At 44.8% G+C, this 27,941-nt stretch overlaps 1 protein-coding gene across 3 annotated transcripts in view; it reads left to right on the forward strand.

Annotated features, from left to right (window-relative positions):
• The window catches only part of BMP6 (bone morphogenetic protein 6), a 149,535-nt gene that overhangs the window by 109,979 nt on the left and 11,615 nt on the right, over positions 1-27,941 (forward strand). For all 3 annotated transcript variants that reach the window (XM_055570540.1, XM_055570541.1, XM_055570542.1), the window contains exon 2: positions 12,252-12,444. In XM_055570540.1, coding sequence (XP_055426515.1) covers positions 12,252-12,444 — 193 coding nt within the window. The remainder of the gene's footprint in view (positions 1-12,251; positions 12,445-27,941) is intronic.

Here is a 27,941-nt window from a genome sequence, read left to right on the forward strand (position 1 = left end):
CACAGCTTGGTCCTGAGGAGGGTCCTTGACTAATTCCCCGAGTTTTGGGGACAGGCTGTGTTTAAACTCTAATAGGTAATTATTAATTTCTCCAGCATTAACTCTGGGGATTCTGTGGCTGAAAAGGAGAGATGAAGAAGGAGAACAAAAGAGAATGAAAGAGGTGTGTGATAGAAAACAGGCACTCAGACCCATGTGCAGTCACATTCTTAGAAGTGCTACTCACAACAGGCAAAGGGTGGAAGGAGCCCACCTGCCCTCCAGCAGATGAACAGATAAACATAATGTGGCATGTGCTCGCAGTGGAATATTATACAGCCACCAAAAGGAATGGAGTACTGATACATTCTAACATGCCTGATGAACATTGAAACCCTTGTGCTGAGTGAAAGAAGCAAGTCACAAAGGTTTGTATGACTCCATTCTTACACAGCATCTATAACATGTGGATCTGTAGAGGTGGGGCATGGATTGGTGGTTGCCAGGATCTGAGGTGGCAGGAACGGGAGCTGCTGCTTAAGGGGTGTGGGTTTTCTTTTGGGGTGATGAGAATGTTTTGGAACCAGTTAGTGATGGTGATCACACAATACTGTGAGTGTACTAAAGCCACTGAATTATTCACCTTGAAGTGGTTCATCTTATTATGCAAATTTCACTTCAATTTCAAAAAGAATGAAAGCAAGAGAAAGAGAATGTCAGAGGTCTGTTTCTCTGAATTCAGGATGGGATTAAAAATCCATTCTGTCTTTCTTGCGCATGGTGACCTTGTGATATGGCTTGAGTGTAACTGAAGCAATTTGAGCCGATTAATTTCTTTCCTTTGCGCTTTAAAATTTAACATGCTTGGCGTTCACGTCCTGAACACTGAGTGCAAAGCAATATGAAAATTGGTGTTCTGGGCCCAGCGTGCTGCGGCTTCGAAAAAAATTAACCTGGACAGATGTGTCGTCGGTCCCCAGGTTAGAGTTGGACACGACTTAGTCATTGCACATTCTGGAGGATGGCCCAGGGGCTGGAGTGTGAAGCCTGGCGCCACACTTGCCCTGGCTCCTTTTGCCCACTGGGGACACTGGCACCCAAGAGAGAGCAAGGAGCGGTCCTGAGTCCTGCTCCTACGTTCATTCAACAGACATTCTTGTGCTCTCCGGGGGTATGAAGATGAATGTGTCCTGGACCCTGCTTTTGAGAGGCTTACGGTCTAGCAGGGGAGCTTGGCAGCCACACTGGGACCGGGGCGGTGGTCGAGGAGGAGCAGGTGGGTCAGTGGTGGTCAGAGAGACCTCCAAAGCATGCCGTCCAGTAGAACTAGCTGTGACGATGGCGTGTTCCCTGACCTGCTTTTTGACACAGTATCCACCAGCTGAGTGTGGCCACCAGACACTTTTAATGCAGCTGGTGGGCCTGAGGAACTGCATTTTTCACTTTTGTCACTTTGCATTTAATTAACTACACGTGGCTTCAGCGCAGTCATAGAAGGTGAAATCCACATGAGCCGGTAATTGATCGGCCAGTTGGGTCTGGCTGGGTGGACAAGAGGTAAAGCCACAGGGCAGTTTAACTGGGGAATTGATGCATTTCCTTTTGTGCATGTTGGGGCTTCAGGTACATGAGGGATGGTGCTGGATGGTGACATGGACCCTTAGGGAGAGCGGTGGACCGGAGATGACCGGTGGGAGCCATCAGCATAAAACCCTGGCTGGGATCCTAAAAGTGAACTGTGTAGGGAAGCCTCTGCACGGTCTGTGAGTCCTGTTGATAGCTGTGGTGATCATGTGTGCTCTGCCTGGCCACTGGGACTTTTCAGGGAAGCAGATGAGATGATGTGTATGGTAGTGTTGGTAGAGGCTTCAAATATCAGGCGAGTTTTATAATGTCGTTTGGAATGGAGAGGAATGTGTCCCAAATGTTATTTTTCAGACACAAAAGATAAAGGCTCCAGATTCTGGAAGGGTTGCAAGCTAGATCATTCGTAAGGCCCTCCTGCTAACAGATGACCAGGTCCAGGATAAACAGAGGCAAGTATGTCTCCAGCAAGAATGTCAGGGACTCTGGGACACCGTGGAGGGCTCCCTCGGGCTTGTCATTGTGAGCAAACAAACATACAAGCGGGGTGTCTGGGAGTGCAAATACCAGCGCCACTCAGACCCCAAGACCAGCTCGGGGTCCAGGCCAAGCTGGGGGAGTCGTCCCGGAGGGTCCCAAGTGAAGCCAGGGCCCCCCAAGCTTCTAGAAGAGATCGCTGATTCTAGCTTGGTCATGTTCCTCTTAGAAGCGAATGTACACTTTTTTTTTTTTTTTTTAAATAAAAGCAACTCCAATTTAAACATTTGGGATGAATTTCAATTAAAAAAAAATTACCTAAAAATTTCCAAACCCCCGAGAAGGTAAAACCAGCAAAAGGAAAGTCATTGGAAGGATGGGAAGACAACAAGGATTCAACCCTCCCAAGGATTTCACATTTTAGAAAAGAAAAACCAAATTAAAAAAGGGAAGATGGCTATATAGGAAATACAAAAAAGGAAACTTGTATACTATGTAACAGTGATAAAGGACAACCAAAAATGACAGAGTAGACCACGCAGCAACCATGACAACAGCTATTGGAAAGTTTTTTAAAAATCGTTAAATGTCAAACTTAATAGATGGTTTAAACTATATATTAAATACTCGAGAGAATTGGTGAACTTGTAGATAGATCTGAAGAGATGATACAGCCCAGAGATGAGGAGGGAAGACATAAATGTGCAGTTTTAAGAAGCGCAGGAATTAGGGGCTTCCTTGGTGGTCCAGTGGTTAAGAGTCTGCCTTGCAGTGCAGGGGACACAGGTTTGATCCTTGATCTGGGAGATCCCGCATGCTGCAGAGCAGCCAAGCCTCTGTGCCACAACTTCTGGCCCTGAGAGCTGAAACAAGAGAAGCCGTGGAGATGAGAAGCCCGCACACAGCACCTTGAGCCCAGCCTCCCACTCTCTGCAACCAGAGAAAGCCCGCATGCGGCAGCAAAGGCCCAGTGCCACCGAAAATAGCTAGATACATAAACAAAATTTAAAAAAAGAAAAGCAGAAGTTAGAATGAGAAGGGCTAATATAATATCCATGTAAGAGTCATCTCAAAGAAAACTGAAGTCCAGTGTCATCCCAGCAGAATCAATCAAAGGAAGCACAGCTCACGTGTGGTCGTGAAGCTGTAGCACAGCAAGAACAAGGACATGAAAATGACATCCAGGAAGACAGGATGAGTCTGATTCGATCAATACAGACTTAAACTTCTCTCCTCAGCCACAGTGAGGACATTCCACCTAATATTGCTGCGCCATTGTGACCAGAGGTGTGGCAGAGTTGATTTTTCTCTTTGGGCTATCCCATTTGTTTGATTTGACTAAAGACCTCCAATTTATCTATGAAAAAAATGCATATTATGTATACTGGTGTTTACTAAACATAGTCTGATTGCTTCTTTATAGCAGTTCTTAGGCAAAAACGCGGTTCTTTGCTCTCCTTAGGACTCGATAAGGCTGCCACTGTTCAGTTTAACTCTGTCCTTGTGACCTGTGTTTATCAGGAGCCCAAGTGTCCCTCTCATGTTGGCTGAGGTCTGGGTCTTGTTTCCACTGTAAGATGTGCATGGTTATAGCTACTGAACATCTTCCCAGTCTAAAGTGATGTGAGCATCTGGGGGGCAAGTGGGGGAGAAGTTCTAAAATGAGGTTTTTAAAATGAAAAGTGACTTGGTTAACCCTTATGGCTAATGATGATATGTAGCCACTAATTTTGGTCCTAGAGCTCTTTATAATATATGTACTGAGTCTGATCTTTAAAACTTATTTGGAATCTAAGGGCGGCCTTGGGAGGTCCTTTGTGATGACTTGATCTGGATTTTGGTGGTGGTCATAGAATCATAACATACATACATCCCCTAAAAGTTCATGTAAAAGCTGGTGAAATCAACAATCTTGCTCCAATACTAACTTGCCAGTGTCAGTTTCCTGGTTTTGTTGTTGTTCTTAGTTATACAGGATATTACATGGGACCTCTCTCCCTTTTTTTTAATGTACCCTATTTTTGCAACCACTTGTCAATCTGTAATTTTTTAAGTGAAATTTAAGGGGAAAATGTCATTTAGAACATAGAGCATGACAGCCAGGAAAACAGCTTCTTCTTGATTTCTATTTATAGGAGCATCAGTTCAGAGAACATGAATACAAATACTTAGAAATATTTGGTGAATCCCGGAGGGTAAAGGGTCATGGAGCTGTGGTTAAAAATTGAGTTGGAGAGTTTAGCTCAATGTCTCTATGACCACTTAAGGTTGGAAGCTTATCACAGAAATGTCAAAAGGCCACCATTGTTACAACTCATGGAAAACTAGCTAGAACTTTGTGTCACCTAAAATGAAATCAACTTGTGCCAGACCATGAAAAGATGATTATTGTTGTCAATGGAATGGTGATTTTAAAAAAAAAGGGGGTTTCAGGTTTTTCAAGTTTGTTCTAAAGTGGAAGCATTAAGCATTTGGAAAATGTAGAATTTATTGTGGAATGAACGTATGATTGACCTTGAACAATGGGGGTTTAAACTGTGTGGATCCACTTACATGGGGATTTTTTTCAGTAGCAAATATTACACACTACACAGTGCATGGTTGGCTGAAGCTGAGGATTTGGAGAAACTGAGACTATGGAGCACCAGCTACAAGTCACACTCGGATTAACCCCCTAGTTGTTCAAGGGTCAATTGTAATTCTGTTAACTAAGCCATATGAATTAACCATTGAATGAGTCCAGTTAGTGAGAAAGTTATGAATTTGTGATACTCTTATATATAAATAGATTATTCCAATCTTTTCCCCTCCCTCTTTCTTCTTTTATATTTGCAGTTGGTGTCTTTATTTTTCTCTAGACAACTTCAGTGGATATAATTCAGATTTTGTGGGATGATATTCAGAAGATACTTACATTAAAATATCTTTATCATCAAGTTAAGCAGGTAGTGAGAAAAAGAAAATAACCTTCAGTAAGATGAGTCAAGAAAAACAGAATCCACAAATAAGCAATATTATTTAATCTCTGCAGAGATTAAATAATAGAATACTTTGGAAAACTTTCTGGCAATAAATTTGAAAAATTAAAATTCAAATTGACAAACCTCTAGAAAATACACACTGACTTGAAGAAAGAAAAAAGATAGCTTGTTTAAAGGAAAGATATGTTTAAAGGAAAATGAATAATTAAAAATGTTCACCAAAGGAAAACACCAGGATCAGATGCTACCAATAAGTTTCCCACACTTTCCAGGAAGAGATCATTTCTTGAAAGAGAATGAACGTTCTCCAGTTTATTCCAAGTGCAAGCATAACTTGAAATCAAACAACATCATGAGATGAGACCATCATCAGAGTCACGTAGGAACACAAATGCCAAATTTTCAAATCATAAACTGAAACGGTAACAGATACCACGTGACACCGTCAGGTCAATGTCTGGGCTGTGTTTGCGTCCCCAGAATTTATACTGTAGAAACCCTTATCCCCAGTGAGACAGTACTAGGAAGTGGGGCCTTTGGAAGGTAATTAGGTCTACGTGAGGTCATGAGGGTGGAGCCCCAGGACAGAATTAGTGTCCTTATAAGAGATGAGAGCTCACAGTCTGTCCCTCTGCCTGCTTGCACCAAGGGAGGCTATGTGAGGACATAACTGGGAAGGGACAGGACCTTCAGCAAGATCAGCCCTGCTGGTACCCTGATCTCCGGTTTCCAGAACTATGAGAAATATATGTTTGCCATTTAAGCTGCCTGATCTGTTGCATTTTTGTTATAGCAGCTATAGCTCACTGAGATGGTCAAGGAGGCAGTTTGCTGAACTTTCTTTTAAGGTCCACAGTGTGTAACTTTGTGTCTCTTCCTTCCCTGTTGTGTAGCTTCAGCAGTACTGGGCTGGACTCCAGCACAAAACCAAAATGAGCATCCTCCCCTTCTTCCTGGTTTTAAAGGAAGTGATTCCAGTGTATCACCGTGAAGACGGTTGTTAGTGTAGGCTTTTACACAGACTCCTTATCGGATTCACGGAGTTCTTTCTATTCCTGGTTTGCTAGTTGAGAAGAGACTCAAGAGGCAGTTTAACCAAATGTGAGGAATGGACCTTATTTAGCTCCTAATTTCAACAAATCCACTGTAGAAAGACAGTTTTTGAGGCATTCGAGGAAATGAATGATGGACTTGGTATAGGAGGACAGTGAAGAATTATTTTAACTCAGCTGTGATCATACATTGCGATTGTGTAAGAAAATGCCTACTTTTGTGGGGAGTTCCCTGGTAGTCTAGGGGTTAGGATTAGGCACTTCAATGCTGTGTTGCAGAGTTCAATCCCTGGTTGGGGAACTGAGATTCTGCAAGCTGCATGATCAAAAAAAAAGAAAGAAAGAAAATGTTCACTTTTAATTTCTTTTATTGTAATATACACAAAACATAAAATATACCACTTTAGCCATTTTACTGTACACACTCTACGACTTTAAGTACATTCACATTGTTGTGCAGCAATCAACCACCATCATCTCCAGAACCTTTCGATCTTCCCCAACTGAACTCAGGCCCCATTAAACACTAACTTGTCATACACCCAGACCCTGGAAACCATCATTCTTCTTTCTATCTCTAAGAATTTGATGATCCTTTGTTGTCTTTAATTGCTAAGTCATGTCCAACTCTTTTGGGGACCCATGGACTGCAGCCCACCAGGCTCCTCTGTTCATGGGATCTTCCAGGCAAGAAGACTGGAGCGGGTTGGCATTTCCTTCTCTGGGGATCTTCCTGACCCAGGGGTGGAACCCACATCTGCTGCATTGCAGGCAGATTATATACTATTGAATCACCTGGCAAGGAGTGATTACTCTGGGTATCTCATATAAGTGGAACCCTATTTGTCCCTTTGTACTGTTTTAGTTCACTTAGCAAAATGTCCTCAAGGTTTATCCCTGTGGTAGCATGTTTCAGAATGTCTACTCTCATGGCTGAATAGTACTCCATTGTGTGTATGGAGCACATTTTGTTTATCCTTTCATCCATGTGGATATTGTTTTTTCCTATTTTTTTGGCCATTGTGAATAATGCTGCTATGAACATGGTGTACAAACATCTGTTGGAGTCCCTGCTGTTGATTCCCTGTTGATTCTTTTGGATGTCCCCACATAGCCCAAAGTGGAATCCCTGGATAATCATATGATAATTCTGGTTTTTTTTTTTTTTTGAGGAATCATTTTTTTCCCACAGCAGTTGCACCATTTTACATTCCTACCAGGAGTGCAGTGCACAGGGGTTTTACTTTCTCTATATCCCCACCAACATATGGTAAGAAAAATGCCATTCCCATAGAAACTCAGCACACCACTAGCCAATGGGCAGTGGGGACCGCCCCCTCCATCCCCACCCCCGCCTGGATAGCTTTCATGCTTAGCTGTGGTCTTGCTTAGATTTTCCCTGGGTATCTGTAAAATTCCCATCATGTCTCTAAAAGGAAGGACTTTAGGAGCAAAAGAAAAACTAACTACTCTGTGATCTGTTGATGCACATATATGAGGTAAAACTGTTCGTTTTTAAAAGGCAAGGGACCGCCAGACACTGTTCATGACCCGAGGCTCCTTTTGGGTGGAGGGTGGGGGTTGGCTTCGGAGAGAAATATTGATCTCCTTCCAGTTTTTAAGTTGGGTGCTGGTTTCCTTGGTGCTTTGTTATTATGCTTCACTACCTCTGTAAACTCACATATATAAACATACTTTTGCATGTTATACATTTTACATTTATAATTTTAACCCAGTAACATTTATTCTTTCCTGCTGTGGCCCCTGTTGGCCAGAGGTCCGGTGCTGCTCTGAAATTTCAACTAGTATTCGTCTGAGGCAAGGAGAGAGAATAGAGTGAGTTCTATAAAGCTAAATTGATTCAACTCCAAGGATTGTGTATATCCTTGAATTATGTCCTTCCTACTCGATTTGGTGCTAAAAGGACCTTTAAAAATAAAATCAGAGCATTAAAAGGGCGCAGTTTGTTGTCTTATTTGCTCTATTGTCCTTACAAAAGGTAAACAGAAACAGTAGATGCCCTTGTGTAAGGTCATTACCGTTTTAAAAAAAAAAAAAGTGTTTTCAGGGGTCCTTGAAACGAAAAATTCTAGGAATTGCTGCCTCAGAGAATGAAGCTCTGTATTCAGTAGCCAAACTCCAAGGCTGATGATATTCAAGACTGGGATTTCACTCACCTTCCTTTCCAGAGAATGTATTATACTCTCCCATTTAAAAAGCTCTTTTAGAGGAACATTAATTGGCCCTGTGTGAAGACTCAGGAGTAGGTCTACCGACGCCCAGCTCAGGAGACCTACACCTAGCTCAGGGGACCTACAGTCTCAAATACCACCAGCTGATGACGCTTACAATTATCATTTACTGAGCACTTCTCTACCATTTTGTACGGACTCTTTCAATCTTCAGGAATGTTATTTTTCCCATTTAACTGATAACTGAAACTTTGGCTAACATCTTGCTTAGAATCACCAGAGTAAGATAAGGGGGAGCTGGAATTCAAAACCCCTGGGGAGCTCCCCGCTGTGGTCCACACTCCTGGTTACTACTTCACTAGATTCCACACACGGCACCATCTTTGAGAAGCCAGAGGCAGGGGCTCCCGAAGAGGTAGGAGGCAGTGGATCCCCCCGCTCAGCCCTCTCTCATCCCGATGTTTAAGGAGCCCAGTTCACACAGCTTAAAGGGGGAAAGGCTAAGCTCATTGGAACCCTTGCATGTGTGCTAAGCTGCTTCAGTCGTGTCTGACTCGGTGACTCCATGGACGGTAGCCCACCAGGCTCCTCTGTCCATGGGATTCTCCAGGCAAGAATACTGGACTGTTTTACTATGGTGGTCTTCAAACGCACTTGTAGGCAGTGATTTAATTGTACTTACTTCTTGCATCTCTATGAGACATTAGCAAAGGCACTGTGTAAATTCAGTTGTGGGCAGAAGATTTGGGGAGAGAGGAGGCATTCCAAGCATATTTCAGTTACTGGTAGCTGAGGTCTCATAGGAAGATTGAGGAAGATGCTGTAGTGTTGACCGAAGGGGCATAAAACGTTTGGGTGGGAAAGCTTAACAGGAGCTGGGCAGCAATCAGAGACGCCTGGGGGACTGAGGAGACCATGCATGTCCTCCAAGAAGGATAAAAGAACAGCAGGAGGAAGTTGAGTCCTTCAGGGTCACACTGAGGAGAACTGGGGAAATGAACATTATAAGGCCATGAGTTCTAATTCACACGGTAATAATATGGAGGGCTTTGAACTACGCTTCTATTTTCTCCTTTTTAGACTCTCTATCTCTCTCTCCACATCTGTCTGCGAGCGGCTGCCAGGACCCTTCCTTAGTCACACACATCACCTCCCAGGATTTCAACATCCCTTCTCAAGAACTGCACGCAGCTTCTCCCCTTCCTGGCATGGTCAGACGCACCTTCTCTCTCCTTCCCTCCCTCTCTCTCTCATCCTCTCCGGCTCTCCCTTCTCTTCTTGTGTCGTTTGCTTCTTACCTGTAACAAATCACCCAAGACATAGTGGCTCGGAACAAGGGATCATCTCTCCCAGTCTCGTGACCAGACGAGGACGAATGGGGTGGCTCCCCCTGGAGGCAGTTCATGCAATTGCAGCCAGGTGGTCTCTGGTAGGGGTTGGGTGATCCCAAGTCTGCACTGCGTTGGACATCCGAGGTGGCGTCTTCATATTATGTCCGGCGGACCCCCTGAGGTGGCTGGGGACTGAGTGGACTCTTTCCTCCCTCCTCCCTCCTCCTTCCATGTCCTTATACACCACACAGCCTCTCTACATGGTTACCTTGGACTTCCTTGTAGCGTAGGGGGTTCAGAGTAGTGGGACTTCTTACCTGGTAGCCATCTTGCCTCAGACATGCATCCCAAGACACCTAATCAGAAGGAAAGTCAAAACTTACGAGTTAGTCTCAGAAGTCACTCCACACCACTGTTGCTGCCTCTTGTTGGTCCAGAGAAGGTCACAGAGCCAGCCCAGGGGAGAGCAACCACCCAGGGGTGTGAATGCAGGAAGGTTTGGTTTACTGGGGGTGGCATACCTCTCCAAGGACTAACATTTCTTATGTATTGAAATGTCTGTCCCTTTCTCTCTTCCTGACTGAAATACCTTGTCACTGCTTTGTACCTTGCTTTGCATTCATAGTTTTTTCTGTTGTTTATATTAGTGACTTCTTTGAGGAATTCTTCTGCATTCTCTCAAAAGAATCTTAAGAATATGCTTGCATTTCTTGATACTAAAATTCCAGCACCCAAGAAGCCCTATAGAATAGCTCTGTGACTGTTTTTTAGAAAGTCTCTTTGGGAAATCAGATTCGGTTCACCTTTTAACCACTGATGATAACACAGCAAACTGAAAAGGCAGATCAGTTTTAGAGAAAAGTGATCCACCATGAGGTGTGGGTGTCCTTGGATGAACTGCCCAACAATGATGCTTTTCATGCTTGGCCACTAATTTAAAAACCTGTTCTCTTGTTGAGGCTAAATGGTGACTTGCTTTCCGTCTGGACCTTCTTTTTTTGTTTGTTTTTCATACTTATATTCAAACTCTTTTACACAAATGAAAGTTTACCCTTTTTTTTTAACAACTCCTTCTCCTCTTACCCTTCCAAAGGGATAACTTGAAACTAAAAGATTTGTTGCACAGTCACATGGCAGTTTCAGAAATTCTTGAAAATCTCATACTGATGGATGGCTTAACTTTCCCTAGCTTCTGCAATGCCATTGAGGTCTCAAGCTCACATAAAGAGTTCTTGGCGGCTTTTTCTTCTTCTTTTTTTTTAAGACGCTAAATCTGCAAAGCTTTTCTCTGGTGATTATGGAGAACAGCACATGTGGGAGAAAGTGGGCCACTGGAGGTGGCAAAGAACTTTTTTTTCCCTACCCACAAGCCCTGAAGAAACTCTGCCAACAAGGATTAATTTGCTCATGAGATCTTACTGTGGTTGCCATTAAGAAAGAAAAAAACCCAGCAGGAACAGCAGGGCAGAAGCATTTCTGAGCTCGGGGGAGAAGAGTTGGGTTTTGTGGTGGGAAGTGGGGTGCTGGTTTTTCTCTCCTACAGCGATGAGGCTGACGGCATTTCTCTTCCTCGGACTCTGTGTGGACATCTGAAGGCCAGCTCCGAAGGAGGATAATCAGTAGCTTGTAGTTTTCTGTAGTTTGGCTTTATTAAAAGCAGGGGAAAGATTTCATTTTAAAAAAGCCTTCAGGCAGTTCCCGGTGACCTCATGGTTAGGATTTGGCTCTGTCACTGCAGGGGCTCAGCTCCATCCCTGGTCGGGGTATTGAGATCCAGCGAGCCACGTGGAATAGCCAGAATACGGGCAAGAAAAAACGTGTTGATGCGATCCTTTCCCAGTTTTTAAGAAAGCCTTGGACAACAGCACGTCACCCCATTGGTGATGTGTTTGCACATTTCTATCCTCATACTTGGGTTCCATAGACAAGTTAGGCAGACCCCGGCAGCTTCAAACTCAGAGGGTCCCTCCTCACAGAGTTATTCAGCCCCCAGTTTCCTCCAGGAGAAGGAAGCAGTGGACTTCAATTAGAACAATGTTTTCTACGAAGCCTCACACTAAGCCCCTCAACAAAAATTTCCACCAGCCATCAGGCAAAATGTGGCAGACCCTGAAAGCTTCAGACCCAGGCGGAATGCACCCCCGACTACCAGGACCCCCACCAAAGGTCAGCTCAGGGCTGCCCTGGGTCTTGTCAGCTGCTTGGTGGGGAGAGAAGGAAGCAACCCGAGGGGCCAGGGCAACTGGAAGAAGAGGGGCTGGGAGGGGTGGGCAGTGGGCTAGACGGCAGAGGCAAGTCCCAGTCACTGATTCCTGAAGTCCTGCAACTTCTGGGAAGCCCCCATTCTCCCACCTGTGCAGACGAGGACCCCTTAAGCGAAGCGTTTAAATAACTTGCTTTCATGCGACCTGATTAAGCTATTTAAAGTCTTTAAATAGAATCTAAGCGTTGTATTTAATCCTTGAGTAAAATGAAGGATTTTCGTCTGAGCCTGGCCGCCTAGCCCACGGTTCCTTCCACCACCCGCGACCCCGTCTCAGAAGCCATGGGTAACTGGTAATCCTCTTATGAATGAAAACGGGGACTTGCTGGAGGTGAGCCTGTGGCACTCAGCCAATAACAACAGCTGTCACTCTCTCTCGTTTAACCCTGTAGTGGAGTACGACAAGGAGTTCTCCCCTCGCCAGCGACACCACAAAGAGTTCAAGTTCAACCTATCCCAGATTCCTGAGGGTGAGGCGGTGACGGCTGCAGAGTTCCGAATCTACAAGGACTGTGTTGTGGGCAGTTTTAAAAACCAAACTTTTCTTATCAGCATATACCAAGTCTTACAGGAGCATCAGCACAGGTATGGAGGCTCAAGGAACCCCAAAGGGTCGGGCTGGGCCCCGTTTCTCACCCTATCATCCTGTAACCCCAAGCGTGTCTGGGGAAGGTGGCTTGGAGTTCAAGGGCAGCCCACGGGCGTGACGAGGGATGTGTTCCCAGTGCTAGTTTAGCGGGCGAGAAGATACTTTTGCTCTTACGGTGAAGATTTCCCAATAGTTTTCTTTTCTGAAGCTAGCCAGTGAATAGTAATTACTAAGCATCCTTTGTGATCAGAAACAGAACCGACTGGGAACTGGTTCCCACTATTGATTAGGCTGTCTTCTGAATGGAGGGTGAGGGTGGCTGACAGGTTCATACTTGAAAATTATATGAAGATGTTACAAATGCTACTGAGTCAAGTGAATAGAAGGCTATGTGCTAGTGATACAATATATACATATATTTTGATTGGCCAAAAAGGTCATTAAGATAATTGCATGAATGAACGTTTTGGTCAACCCAATATAATGTCTTTGAGAGAGAGAGAGTGTGTGTGTGTGTGTGTGTGTGTGTGTATATGAATTAATGTGTCTCAAATGTATTTTTTTATCATGTAGATGTGACAGAACAGTAGGCTTTATTTTTTTCCATGTCTGTATTCTTGTTTCCTGAAATGAGGCCACACCATTTTACAAAAGAACTGTGTTCTTGGGGCTGCCTAGCAAGTAAAAGAATCCTTCCATGGGGTGATTTTTAAGAGCATCGGAGGGGCTAAGGGATGAAGTAGTACAGCATTTTATTTCAGTCCGACAGAGACAGAGAACAAGCCCATGACCTTGAAATTTTGCTTAGTTCTTAGGGCTCAGCTGAGTGGTTTGGTCAAATGGAGAGCTTGGGGCAGAGGTCAGCACTGCCCGTGGTTCTCAGCGGGTGGCAGATGGGAACTTGGCACGTGATAGGATTTTTGGCAATAATATGGTAAATCTGAAGATAAAAGTAAGAGAATACAAAGGTAAGGGAACTCCCCACCCCTTTGTTTATGGACTATATTAGCTTGGGTTTCATAAACCAACTCCAGATTCTTGCTTTTGGTCCTGGAAGTCTGTTGACTTCCCAAGAAAGTCCAAAAGTCTCGGCCAAGAAGGTCCAAAGGAATGAGTTTCGTTTCTCCTGGACTTATGGGTCTGTGTGTGGGTCTGTCTCAATACACACACTAAAATAATAACAAATGTGAACTTTGCCCCACACAAGAACTGTTTGGAGAGCACTGCTGACATTTGACCCTGATGCATATTCAGCTCCATTATGAGGAAAGTGGAGAAGGAAGGACGTGCCCAGCTTTGGGGACACACGCTGGTGTGGGACATACACACTGACCATTGTCGTGACTCTCAGCTACGTAATAATAAACAATAAGTAAAATAGAGCCACTGTGGGGTCTTTATTACAGACCAAAATTTCAGATTGGAGGGAAGTTTTCTGATGTCTGATTATCACTCCTAAATTAAAATATATTGATCAATTTAACTGTTAAGGGCCTCTGTTGAGAAGTAAATTCTTCATTGCTAGCTTTTCATCTTTCAGTATTTCAGAGAAATTCAGTATTCAGTGATTCTTTGGAATAGCTTTGTTTTGTCGTCCAGTCCCTAAGTTGTGTCCAACTCTTTGCAACTCCATGAACCGCAGTACACCAAGCTTTTCTGTCGTTCACCATCTCCCTGAGTTTGCTCAAACTCATGTCCATTGAGTGATGCCATCCATCCGTCTCATCCTCTGGCATCCCCTTCTTTTGCCCTCAGTCTTTCCCAGCATCAGGGTCTTTTCCAGTGAGTGAGCTCTTCGCATCAGGTGGCCAAAGTATTGGAGCTTCAGCTTCGGCATCAGCCCTTAATGAGTATTCAGGACTGATTTCCTTCAGGATTGACTGGTTTGATCTTGCTGTCCACGGGGCTCTCAAGAGTCTTCTCTAACACCACAGTTTGACAGCATTAGTCCTTCGGTGCTCAGCCTTCTTTATGGTCCAACTCTCACATCTGTTCGTGACTAATTTAGCCATTGACTTTCAGTTTGCCTAATTATCAGTCTCATTACCTTTCTGTGTTGGAAATAATCTGCTGGTGCTTTTTTGGCTCAGACTTCTGTTTGGAAAGCATAGTTTCCTCTGTTCTGCAGGATAAGCTTCATGGTGAAAACACTGGATTGGAGCTTTTGTGACTATGAATTTTTTTTTCAAAATTATTATCATTTTACCAAAGAGAGAGTGTACACGCTAGCAGACTATTTGTGAGGTTTACGTTGAGCTTCAGCCAGAAGTGAACAGCTGCCTTGAGCTTCAGATGCTGGTGTCAGGCTTCCTCCAGGCCAGCAGTGAGCTTGGAAAACAGACTCCCCAATGGTCCCAACCTTTGATGACTCCCTGTCAAAGCAGAGCTGTAATCGCTCTGCCTTCTAGGACGGGAGTATTTGGCGATGGATATGTTTAACTTTTGTGCATAGGAAAGGGGAAATCCTGGGAGATTTGGGAGAATTTCGTGCTTTTGAAGAGTTCCAGGTTGGCCAGGAGGAGATTGTCTTTTCTTATCAGTGGCCTGGAGCCCAGAATGCCTGTGGCCTCCTCATGTTCTTTCAGAGGCCTCCAGATTGAACCGTGGGACCCCTTCTGGGGAAGGTCCTATCTCCCCATCTGTACCATCTTGGGGTGTCTTGGCTAAAAAGGACTCTCCCGGCTCATGAAGAAACATAGCTGTCGAATCTGTGTTTCAGTGAAATTTGTAGCATCTGATGGATCAGCTTAAGACATGTGTGTGTTGCAAAAGAGTTGGCCTCCTTGAAAAAGAAAAAAAAAGGCAGGTTTTTCATTGCTGAGTCATACCCTCAGCTGGGGCTGAAGGAGTTCTGTGTCAGACCTCCTGCTATAAAGGGCAGCTAGGGAGTCTGACCCAGGGAGGGCCAGGAAAGATGCTTGGAAGGGAGGCTTTTGCTGTGAACTCTGCAGAAACCTCATGCCTCTGGTAAAAAATCACTGGACCAGGTAAGTTAAAAAACAGTGATGACTAGATGGTGTTTGTTGAAGCAGCTGATCCATTATTCAAAATCTGAGAATAAGCCTAGAGATGAAATCTAAGTCCTGAAAAAAACTAGAGCAACTCGTGGAGTGGAGGGGGGTTGGCAACCCAGAAGCACACATGTGCTCTTTGTAGTCTATTTATTTATTTTTAACTTTTTATTCTGTATTGAGGTATAGCTGAGTAATACTGTGATAGGTGGACAGTGCAGGGACTCAGCCATACATATCCATGTACCCATTCTCCCCCAAACTCCCCTCCCATCCAGGCTGCCACATCACAGGGAGCAGAGTTCCCTGTGCTCTGTAGTAAGGTCCTTGTTGGTTACCCATTTTATTTTTAAAAATAATTAATGTATTATTTTTGGTTGTGCTGGGTCTTCGTTGCTAGGCGAGGGCTTTCTCTAGTTGTGGTGAGAGTTACTCTTCATTGCGGTACACGGGCTTCTCACCGGGGTGGCTGTTCTTGTTGGATCACCAGGTCTAGGGCCCTCGGGCTCAGTAGTTATGGCCCGGGGCTTAGTTGCTCTCCAGCATCTGAAATCTTCCTGGACTAGGGATCGAACTTGTGTCCCCAAAATTGGCGGGTGGATTCTTATCCACGGTGCCACCAGGGAAGTTGCTTTGTTAGTTACCCATTTTAAATACAGCAGTGTGTACGTGTCTATCCCAGACTCCCTAACTCTCCCTTCCACCCATTTTTAACTCTGTAGTATGGAGTGGGGTTGGTAGTTTAAGATGAGTTTGCTGTTAAAATCTGATGTTAGGAATTGTTATATGTTTATGATGACCCTGGTGGAAACTGGCAGTTATATCATGCTCAGAGTTTGGGAAAAACCTTCCCAAATCCCTTCCTTAGAGTTTAGCCATGACTGCATCAGATAGCTGGGTAGGCAGTTTATGCTATAGGAGGATGAAATGTGGCGTATACACATTGTGTCAAGTCCAGATTAGGCCTAAAGTGTGCTCTGCTTACTCAAAGTCACCCCCATGCCATGGGGACAGTCCCAAGGTGAAGTGCCAAAAGGAGGGAAACGGCCCCCTTATGGCACGTCTTGCATCTTCAACTCCTCAGCTTGGATAAGAACATCTCAAGGATGCTCCTGTTTGGGTAGCACAGGAGACAGCTCTGTTGGGGGTAAAAATGTGTCTGTTAGAATTCAGGCCTTTGGCTCTTGACTCCCAGTGGGAAAAACCTCTGCAAACCTTCATTGATCTATTGGTCAACCATGGATGTGTTAGCAGCTTTTCCAAAGGAAAGGTGTGGAGGCGATGAAAGACAAAATCGCATGGAAGTAGTTGTTGTTAGTCACGGTGTGGTGTCTTTGTCCACTTACTTTGCGTTTTCTCCTGCAGCACATCCATGCTAAGCTGTCTTCATACTTGGAGGGTAAAGGCTGCTCTGATTAACTGTCCACCTTTTGTTATCATGTGTGGCAGCATGATGGTAGCATGTTGCTCAGTTCATAGGTACTCACGTGCCTTTAGGGGGCCTTTAGGAATATCGTTCTCATCTGTATTTCTTATTTGGTTAAAGATATACTTTACCTCTTAATTCACTTTTGTATATCCGGAAGTCAAACAGCATCTCTTGGAAGCCAGACAGAAATGTTTTCAGTGTCTGAAAGATGGTTCTGTTTGGCCCATGGATCGGCCCCACGTGCCTCTGCTAGCTGTGAAATTCTGTACTCTGGGCATGTATATGTCGCTTGGCAGTGATAGTCTGTCTTCTGTGTGTGTGATAACTTTCTTTTTTGTGTTTTATCATGGTGCAGTCTTTTGGAAGACATTTAAGCGAGAATTAATTACCAGATTGAAAAGTCAGTTCCTCCTGGTATAAGCAATAGCACAACTTACTCCTCTGTTTGCAAACAGAGGGAGTGGGAGGCAAACAAACAGAGGCAAAGTGGGAGTTTTCTTGTATATATATAGTTTTCTCAGTTTGGATCATATGCTTCATCCTAACTTTAGCATCGTTTTTAGGACTGGAAGATGTGCAACTTTGAATCAAGGAAACAGGGCAATTCTGTGGTGGAGTTGGTTTTTAAAACCGAGAAAGATTTTTTTAGGCTGCCCAGAGGCTATGCTGGTGGAGTTCCCAGGAAGAAGGCCAGACTGAATTATTGTTTATGGGACTAAGTTCATCAATTCTGACCTGTTTTTAAGATAGAATATAATTGTCCCAGGAGAGAAAATAACTGTCAAAAGGCAAAAGCAGTTTTCCAGAATTTTAAATTTGACACACTTCTCTGAACCATTCACGGAGATCGGAAACAGAGGAATCAGTCAGGAGGGGCTTGGAGAAGAGTCCAGGTTGGGACACGTTTGAGTCATGATTAGATGCTGAGAGCCCGTGAGATACGGAAGTATTTAGACCAGCAGAATGAGCTCTACTCTATAGTTCTGGGTATTTGAGAACGATGGACGTAGATTAGAGAGTTTAGATATAAGAATAAAAAAACCTAGTTGACCCAGGACCACTTATTGAAAATACTGTCCTTTTTCCATTCACATCAGTGGCATCTTTGTCATAAATCATGTGACCACATAAGTGTGGGTCTGTGTCTAAGATCTTTGTTCTGTTCTGTTGGTTGATTTTTCTCTTCTTGTACCAATATTATGCTCTTGAGTCTTTTAGTTTTATGGGAAGTCTTGATATCTGGCGTGTAAGTTCTCCAAATTTGTTCAAGCTTTTCTTGGCTGTTGATGGTCCTTTGTAGTTCCATGTATACTATAAAATCAGCATTTCAATTTCCACAAAGAAGCTCTGTGCTGAAATTCTGAATCTACTTGGAATTTTGTCAGAGCTCAATTTGGGATGAATTGACTCTTGCTAATTGTGAGTGGTCCAGTCCAAGAATGTTTATTTAGGTTTGCTTTTAACTTCTCTCAGTAACCTTTTACAGTTTGTGGGGGTCTTGAATGTTTTTATTAGAATTATTCCAAGTATTGAAGTTTCCATCCTATTGTGAGTGGTATTGTTATCTTAAAAATTTCAGTGTCTGATTATTTTTTGCTGTACCCATAGAAATAACAATTGATTTTTACATATTGATCTTATATCCAGCAACCTTGCAAATGTACATAGTCTAATACTGTTTCTCTGCACTATTTTAGAATTTCCATGAATATAATCATGTCATCTATAAATATTTTTTCATCATAGTTCTTATATTTTTGCTTCTCTTATTGTGCTTGCTGGACATCCAGTGTAATATTGAATTCCATACAGGTTTCTGGTAGGTTTCTAATCTGACATTGGAAATCTGTCAGATTTCTGATCTAAGGGAGGAAGCATTTAATCTGTACCATTAAGGACAATGTTTGTTATAAATGTTTTTGTAGATACTCTGAATAGACTTAGGAAATTCTCCTCTATTCTTACTTTGCTATGAGTTTTTTAAAATTAGAAATTATGTGGATTTTTTCCTGAATTTTGGGGCATGATTGTAGTTAGTCCTTCATATATCCGTGGATTCTACATCTGTGGAGTCAACCAACTACGCATCAAAATATTTTTTAAAAATTTCAGGAAGTTCCAAAAAATTTGAATTTGCTATGTGCTTGCAACTATTTACACAGCACTTACATTGTATTAGGTACTATAAGTAATCGAGAGATTTAAAATATACAGGAGGACATGCATGGGTTATATGCAGATACACTACATGGTTTTATGTAAGGGACTTGAGCATACATGGATTTTGGTGTCTAGCTATTTTTTGGTATCCAGGATTGGGTCCTGGAACCAGTCCCCCAAGGATACTGAGGGATGTCTATAACCAATGTCACATTCCTGAAACAAACTGAACTTGGGATTTATCCTTTTAATATAACACTAGATTTTAAGATCATGTCTGAAAATTCTATTATTTGAATCACCTGTGGGTCTATTTTCATGATCTGTTTGCTCCCTTGATTTTTCTTCATTTGGTCTTATTTCCTAGCATGCCAGATCATTTTTTGAAATTATATTCTGGACTTTATTTATGAAAAACAGTTCTAGATACTGGTGTCTATTTCCAGACTGGATTTCACTTTCTTCTGGAAGGCAGGCAGGTCACCTTGTTCTGTTTTAATTGAAGCCAGGTTTCTGGATATGTTGAGGCATCTCTTTCTTGTTTTCCCTTTCTCCTGCAGTTTAGCTCTTTAGGGGTCTCAGCTGAAGGTCTAGGTTGTTTACCAGAAGTTCTCTTCCATGGTGGGCTCTGAACTCTTAATTTTAAACTCCCCAGCATTGAGAGACTGCCAAAAACTCTGCCGTGCTTTTGTTTAGCCTCTAAGCAGTTTCTTCCTGCTTGTTTTCTCAGCTTCTTCCTCCACGCAAACACAGCCTAACATTTGGCAAATGTCTCAAATGGAAATACTGGAGTTCACAACAGTCAGGCCTTGAAGAGCCAAGATCCTAGAGGAAGGGACCCCTAACTTCTATGAGATCACATTGATGAGCTCACTTCTGTGCAGTCCTCTGGGACCTTAGCCCTCCAAGTCCTAACTCCCTGAAGCTCCAGTTTGCATTGCCAGCCAATGATACCACTCCAGGCTCTGGGCTGCTACCCCATTCTGTTTGACATCTTTGTGGTATGCCAGGAATTAACCAAGGCCCGGAGATGAAAAAGCAGTGGTGGATACAGGCTCAGCCTTGATGCATTTCTCTCTGACCTCTTGCCGCATCAAGTGTTTGCCTTTCTTGGTGGCTCTAAGATGGCTTCAAACAGGTTTGTGATTTTTGCTGTTCTTAGTAAGAGTGTTCATTTGATGCACCATACGCCAAAGCACCCATCTCTGAAGTGTCATATTTTTATTTGGAAATATTTATAATGAATCCCCACAGATGTTGATGTTGGAACCAAACAGTATGATTCTGGAAACCAGACCTGAACCCAGTCATTGGGCCAGCATCTAGGAGATTCATGTTCTTAGGAAAGCATTTCTCGCAGACTGATGCTCATAGAGTGATTGCTGTATGAATTCCGTTGGGTGTTCAATGATGCCTCCCGAAATGAAGTAACATGAACTCTTATCTCCACTGACCTGAAAGTGAGATATCTGGGACTGTTCTTTTATGAAGAGAAGGGCAAATTTGAGAAAGGCTGGATGGGAGAACTCGATTGTTGTTTGGGCAGAAGAAAATCAAAGCCTTCTTATCGCTGTGCCCAGTCACGCCTGTTTCTCTTTCTGAATCTGGCTGTCACGGGTTCCCTCCCCAGGGACTACTGAAATCTTCCTGCTGGCTTGATAATCTCTGGCACACTCAGCCTGGGCCCCAGACGAGGACTGAACTTTGTAGTGTTTGTTCCTTTGCTCCTGAGAAAGGGATAATGTGCCCGACCCACACCTGCGGTTATGTAACCAGTTACTTTCATCTTCTTAGTCAAGAGCATCTTTCTTAGACTTAGAAAGACCCCCATGAAATCAAAGGGGAAAACAAGAGTCAAGAAGCTACCAAGCCTTCTTCCCCTTGCCTGTCTATGTTCTGTTCTTTGGAAGGGTAGCTGAGAAGGTTAGAGAAGAATTAAAAGAACAAGGACAAATTTTGGAGAGGGGGACGGCAGGGTGTGGGGAACAGGAAGAACTTTTGTTTGGGAATTGTTTACCCACTTGGTAAATGTGGCAGAGAAAAGAAAAGAGGTTTGTTTCTGGAAACGATGCTGCCTTCTCTATTATTCACACCCAGGTGTTCTAGTTGCCAGCATCTCCGCACCAGGATGTCCAGCTTTTTGGGAGGCAGGCCATGGTTGTAGTCAAGATTTTTTTTTTTTTTTTGCTATTTGTTTTAAAATCACCAATTAGCAGCACTTTTATTGCCTTAGTTCCCCATGATGGGCAGGGATGTGGATGTGGGCATGGGTGATAAGAACCAAAACATAAAATTTGCCTGTGACATGTTTAAAAGGTGGCAGAAACTGAGAGGTTGTTGCTGACCCACAAAAGGACGCTGGGATTCTTGGCCTCTGAAAGAGAAGAATTCAATCGGGGGCCAGAGACAATCAAAAGACTGTCTCAAGCTTGTGAAAATTTTACCAGACCCACTCCCATGCCCATAATTTACATTTTAGGATAACAAGATTAGAATTTAACAATAGAAAGATCCTACCAGACCCACTCCCATAATATACATTCTAAAATATCAGGATTAGTCAGAAGGTTTTCAAGAAGGAGAAACTTTACTCAAGCAGGACACGTTGTTGTATAATCTTTAGTACAGAGTTTAAACTTAGTTGTTTAAACTGACTTGTTTGTTGTGTAATCATCACTTCCAGGCTTAAAGATAAAAATGTTTTATGTGACTAGGACTAAGCAATGTAGAGGAAAAGAAAACGTTTGTCCTTTCCTCCTCCTTGAGAATTCCAGACCCCTCTCTCCTTGGGGACCCCGGACTTCTTATCAACCTACCTAGGAATTGACTCGCTCAAAACCTCATTCAGTCTGTACCCAATCACTGGGGTGTGGTGGGATATATACCCCAGTGTGATGTTATTGTTCAGTTGCTAAGTCATGTCTGACTCTTTGTGACCCCATGGACTGCAGCGCACCAGGCTTCCCTGTCCTTCTCTACCTCCCAGAGTTTGCTCAAGTTCATGTCCATTGAGTTGATGATGCCATCTGACCATCTTGTCCTCTGCCGCCCTCTTACCCCAGTGTATGGGAACATTATTGCATCTATATGGTCACCAAGCACAGGTTAGGTAGCCTTGAACTTGAACAAAGTAGCCTTCCATCTTCCCCTGCTCCCTGTCTTGGACACACAGAAGCAAGCTTTCTGATAATCCTGCTACTTTGGACTTAATCTCACCCGTAACTCTGATTGTTAGTCTCACTTGATAAATCCCCAAGGGTAAGGCCAGTCCCCAAGACCATCAAGCATTTACGCATGAAGTCTACATGACTTGATACTATTTTAGAGAGACAGGCAAGGTATTTTGAGAGCTGACAGCTTGGAACTTGAAGTCTAAACAGCAGGCCAAGGTCATTCTCCTCATACTTTAGAGAAAGGCAGAGTGCTCGACGACAGTGGCCCTGAGTGTGGTCCCCAGACCAGCGGCAGCAACGTCACCTGGGAATCTGACAGGGATGCAAGCTCACAGGCCTTGCCGCCAAAACTCTGACAGTCTCTGTGTTAACATGGCCTCCGGGGGAGTCTGGTGCCCGCTGGCTTTGGGAACCTCCGTGGTGATGGTTCAGGGCCAGCTTGCCTGGGCCCACATCCCCGCTGTGCTCGTGCCGGCCGAGTGCCTGTGAGCAAGCCGCGTGACCTGCGTGCGCCTCTGTTCCCCGCTGTGTTCGCCTTTGATGGTGTAAATACTCTTGGGCAGTTGTGAGGACCTAGCACACGTAAGAGCTGTCCCGCGGTGAACAGCGTGTAAGGCCAGAGCTGTGTTACTATCCTGATGCAAAGGGATTTGTGTTGGTTTGTCGAAGATGAAATATACCTTACCGAATTTTGGTGCCTTTGATGCTTGAAACTTCTCTTTATGCCATGCTCATCCTAGAAGTGAAAACTGGGTAAATTCAACTGCCATAAAGTCAGTGGGAGCCCGGCTGATTATATAACATAGTATATGCTATGTTCAGTCGCTCGGTCGTGTCCAACTCTCTGCGACCCCATGGGCTATAGCCTGCCAGGCTTCTCTGTCCATGGGGATTCTCCAGACAAGAATATTGGAGTGGGTTGCTATGCCTTCCTCCAGGGAAATCTTCCCAACCCAGGGATCGAACCCAGGTCTCCCTCATTTGCACGTGGATTCTTTACCATCTGAGTCACCAGGGAAGCCTAAGAATACTGGAGTGGGTTGCCATTCCCTTCTCCAGGGCATCTTCTTGACCCAGGAATCAAACCGGGGTCTCCTGAATTGCAGGCAGATTCTTTACCAGCTGAGCTACCAGGGAAGCCCAATATATACAATATAGTACATATAATATAGTATGAGGGCTTCCCTGGTGGCTCAGACAGTAAAGAGTCTGGTTCAGTTCCTGGGTTGGGAAGATCCCCTGTAGAACGGAATGGCAACCACTCCAGTATTCTTGCCTGGAGAATTCCATGGACAGAGGAGCGTGGTGGGCTACAGTCCACTTGACTGCAGAGAGTCGGACACGACTGTGTGACTTTCACTAGTACAGTATGTAGTGTATATAATATTGTATACATAGTATGCAAGAAAGTGTGAGTTGCTCAGTCATGTCTGATTCTTTGTGACCCCATGGACTGTAGCCCACCAGGCTCCTCTGTCCATGGGATTTCTCAAGCAAGAATCCTGCAGTGGGTTGCCATTCCCTTCTCCAGAGCATCTTTCTGACCCAGGGATTGAACTCAGGTCTCCTGCATTGCAGGCAGATGCTTTATTGTCTGGGAATAATAATACTAGGGAACTCCTGCAATACATAATGTGTATAATTCAAGTAACAGGTGAATGAACATTATTATATATGTGATATATAATGTATACAATATTATTATGTAATATATAGTGTATACAGTAATGTTCATTCAGCCTTGTTACTTGAATCAGTGTGTAGCAGTTTACTCTGATTTCTAGTACTCTGTTTTCAAATATTCTGTTTCTTTTCTACCTTTTTAGTTGGTAAAAGTTTAGATGTGATCCTGTATGTATAATACATTACATAAGAAAAAAGTAAAAACCCTTGCCTTACTCTCTCATTTTCTCAAATGATTTTTGGCTTTCATTCTGTTTGAAAATTGCACTTTATGCTCTTCTTGCATAAAGAAGGCCTCGACGCCCCTGGAGTGGTTTACAGGGGCAGCCCTGCTGCTCACGTCACAGAACCGGGTGTGTCTTGTGTGAGGCGACCCTTTGACAGAGCCCGTAGACTGAGAAGGTCACGTGTCATTGAAGAAAGGTAAACAGCTGTGGGCAGACCAGGGCCATCTTGGTGAGTTGCCATAAATAGTGTCTCTTACCCACCTGAGTCAAGAGCAGCATTGACCCAGTGGGGTTCCCCCTCAGAGGATCATTCTTGTGAAAGGCCCTCTCCCTCCCTGGACGTGTGTCAGTGATGGCTGTATCTAGACGGAGGGCATTGTGCTCGGAGCGGGAGAGGGGAGGAGCTGGGGAGGCTGCTGGCATCCCAGCCGTGGGTGTGAGGCATCTCGACCTTCCTCCTCCTGCCCTGACATGCGGAGTCACCCCTGACTGCTCTCCTCTGCCAGCCCCAAGCATCTGAAACCTGACTTCTGTATCCAGCCTCCACTGGCACTGATGGGCAGTGGGTTTGGATCTCTGACTTTATTCCGAGCCCTTGGTGGGTATTTACTTACCTCTGCCCTATGTATTAGAAAAAAATCTTTTTATTAAAGTAGAGTTGATTTATAATATTGTGTTAGTTTCAGGTGTATGGCAAAGTGATTTTTATATATATATATATATATTCTTTTTCAGATTCTTTCCCACAGTAGTTTATTTATTACATGATAGGTGAATATAGTTCCCCATGCTATACAGTAGGTCCTTGTTTATTTTATGTACAGTCGTGTGTATCTGTTAATCCCCAATTCCCAATGTACCCCTCCCCTGCTTTCCCCTCCAGTAACCATAAGATCGTTCTCTGTGAGTCTGTTTCTAGTTTTGTAATTAAGTTCATTTGTATCATTTTTTTTTTTTTTCAAGATTCCACAGATAAGCAACAACACACGTCATCTGTCCTATGCTTTTCTTGACTCCCCTTTTTGGATGCGTGGTGGCTGAGAGCCGGGGCTCCAGCTTCAAGCTCTGGTCACCCCCCTGAACCCTCTGTGGCCATCACACACACCCCCTCTGCAGGCTGCGGGCTGCGCGCCGCCAGCTCCGGAAGGGAGCCATGACGGGACCGGCCTCCCCATCCTCTGAGGGTCAGCGGGAGCGCTCGGCCGGCGCCTGAGTGCTGGGAGCCCGGGAGGTATTTGCTGCTCCACCAGGCCGATAGCCCAGTTGTTATTTTTTTTTATGTGGACCAGTTTGTAAAGTCTTTATTGAATTTGTTTTGGTTTTTTGGCCACGAGGCCTGTGGGATCCCAGCTCCCTGACCAGGGTTTGAACCCACACCCCCTGTACTGGAAGCTGAAGTCTTAACCCCTGGACTGCTGGGGAGGCCCTGAGCCTGGTTACTTTAAGTCCCTGCGCTCCATCACCCCTGCTCACAGGGACCTGAGCACCCTCGTTTGAGTGGCTGTCTTTGATTTGGCCTCCGTGCTCTGAGCCCCGGAGCTCAGCTGCAGCCCACGTGTGTGTGGACCCCCTGGTCTTCTAATCGGCGAGGACCAGCCTTGTCTTCACTGGACAGTCAGCGAGGCGTGGCCCTGAAGCACTGCCAGGTCCTGGGGGGGTACTTGGGGGGCCCCTGGGTGACCTGGAGCAGCGTCAGGTTGCAACGCAGGCTCCTGTGTCCACTAAGCCCCACCTACCCTGTGGACTCCATTTCTTCCCTGTCATGGTTTCGCGTGCCTCCTCTGCCCTCTTTAAACCACACCCTTCCCCTCTTTTTCCTGTCCTCTGCTGTTTCTGCCCCATTTTTGGATGATGGCCTTCTGTCCCATCTCCCACTTCCTCAGCTGACAGACTCCCCCATTCCTTTGTCCTGAGCCCTACTTTTGAAATATAAAAGCTCATTCTAGCTCAACCTAGATAGCTTATTAAAAAGCAGAGACATTACTTTCCCAACAAAGGTCCATCTAGTCAAAGCTATGGTTTGCCCAATAGTCATGTATGGATGTTAGAGTTGGACCATAAAGAAAGCTGAGTGCCAAAGAATTGATGCTTTTGAACTGTGGTGTTGGAGAAGACTCTTGAGAGTCCCTGGGACTGCAAGGAGATCCAACCAGTCCATCCTAAAGGAAATCAGTCCTGACTGTTCATTGGAAGGATTGAAGCTGAAACTCCAATCCTTTGGCCACCTGATGTGAAGAACTGACTCATTGGAAAAGACCCTGATGTTGGGAAAGATTGAAGGCAGGAGGAGAAGGGGACGACAGAGGATGAGATGGTTGGATGGCATCACTAACCCGATGGACTTGAGTTTGAGCAAGCTCTGGGAGTTGGTGATGGACAGGGAGGCCTGGCGTGCTGCAGTCCATGGGGTCGCAGAGAGTCGGACACGACCGAGCGACTGTACTGAACTGAGCTCTTTCTACCAGCCGTGTCACACTCGTATCTTGGGCTGTATTTCTCTGCATCCTTGTTAGAAGTCCTAAGAACATGTGCCAGTTGCCCCCATTGACGCCCTAGTGACCAGTGCCCCTCAGCCATAGCACCCTGTGGGCCCTGTTGGCCCTCGGGGGCAGTCCCCACGCTGACATCCCCACCACATCCTCATTCTAGAAGCTGCTCCTCTGATAAGAACGTGTCTGGTGCTTCTTTCAGGACCAGACTGTCCCCACATTGCTGTTCCTGGTTCTGTGTTATTTCTGGATGAGAGTCTTTTCCTACCTTCCAGAACAGAACTGATGTCTTCACATCTTCACTTCAAAGCTCTGGACTTGCGTCCCCTCTTGCTGTTTTCCATGAGCACCCCCCGTCTATCCGCCCACAGTCGCCTCAGTGACGGGGGTGGGGGGTAATTTGTCAGCAGGGGTGTGACACGCGCGTTGAGGGGGGGCTTTATAGACGGCAGGCCGGGCCTGCCCCCCGCAGACCCTGTCCACCAGCTGAGTAAACGCTGCGTAGCCACACCTACTGCTCCGAGCTCGGAAAAGATGACAATGGCCTTGCCTTCCAGCTCTGAGCCGGGTGAACAGGAAAAATGGTTTCTCCTCTGAGAAGTCGAAGACTTTTCACTCAGAGGTTTCGCTGGCCTCCAGACCATTGGAGGGACTAGAGATACATTTTGTTCCTTTGTCGCGGGTTGTCTTCCATCATGATCTCAAAAGGCGGGAAGGCCCTTGTGGAAATCTCGGGATCCACTGGCTTCTGGGCCTTGACCGTGACGTGTCTGTGAACTCATGTCTGAGTCGCAGTTTCCTCAGCTGTAAAATGGGGGTAATGATCCTCTGCCTGCTGTGCAGGATGGCCCAAGCCAAGCAGATGCAGGCACTTTGTAACAGATTTAAACGTATGCTGTTCATATGATGATGCTCATTTTAAGTTTAGTACTGAATTCTAGTCATGTTTCTGTCCTGTAAGCTCTCCACGCAGAATGTTTCCAGCACCAGGGGGTCTGCGTCCTTCCAGGGAGGGTGGAAACCTCTCCCTCCATGTCACAGGGATTCCAGGCCACTCTCTGCCCGTGATCCCAGGGCGTCAACTCAGATGGGTGTCCCTGTGATACCCCGAGGTGACCGTCCCTCACGCCACCTTGTCACAGCATATGGGTCCCTCACCCTATCTGTCCATGATCCCTTGAGTTATGTTAGCTGGAAACTGTAAAAAAGAAAAGAAAAGAAAAAAGAAATGTGTATGTAAATATAAGAACAGCCCTGTGGAGTCCAGTGGAAGGAATGGGCTCAGTGAGTTTGCCTCACAGGAGCCCAGGCGGCTCACGGC

The sequence above is a fragment of the Bubalus kerabau genome, chromosome 3 (genome assembly GCF_029407905.1).
Source record: "Bubalus kerabau isolate K-KA32 ecotype Philippines breed swamp buffalo chromosome 3, PCC_UOA_SB_1v2, whole genome shotgun sequence".
Classification (NCBI taxonomy): domain Eukaryota; kingdom Metazoa; phylum Chordata; class Mammalia; order Artiodactyla; family Bovidae; genus Bubalus; species Bubalus kerabau.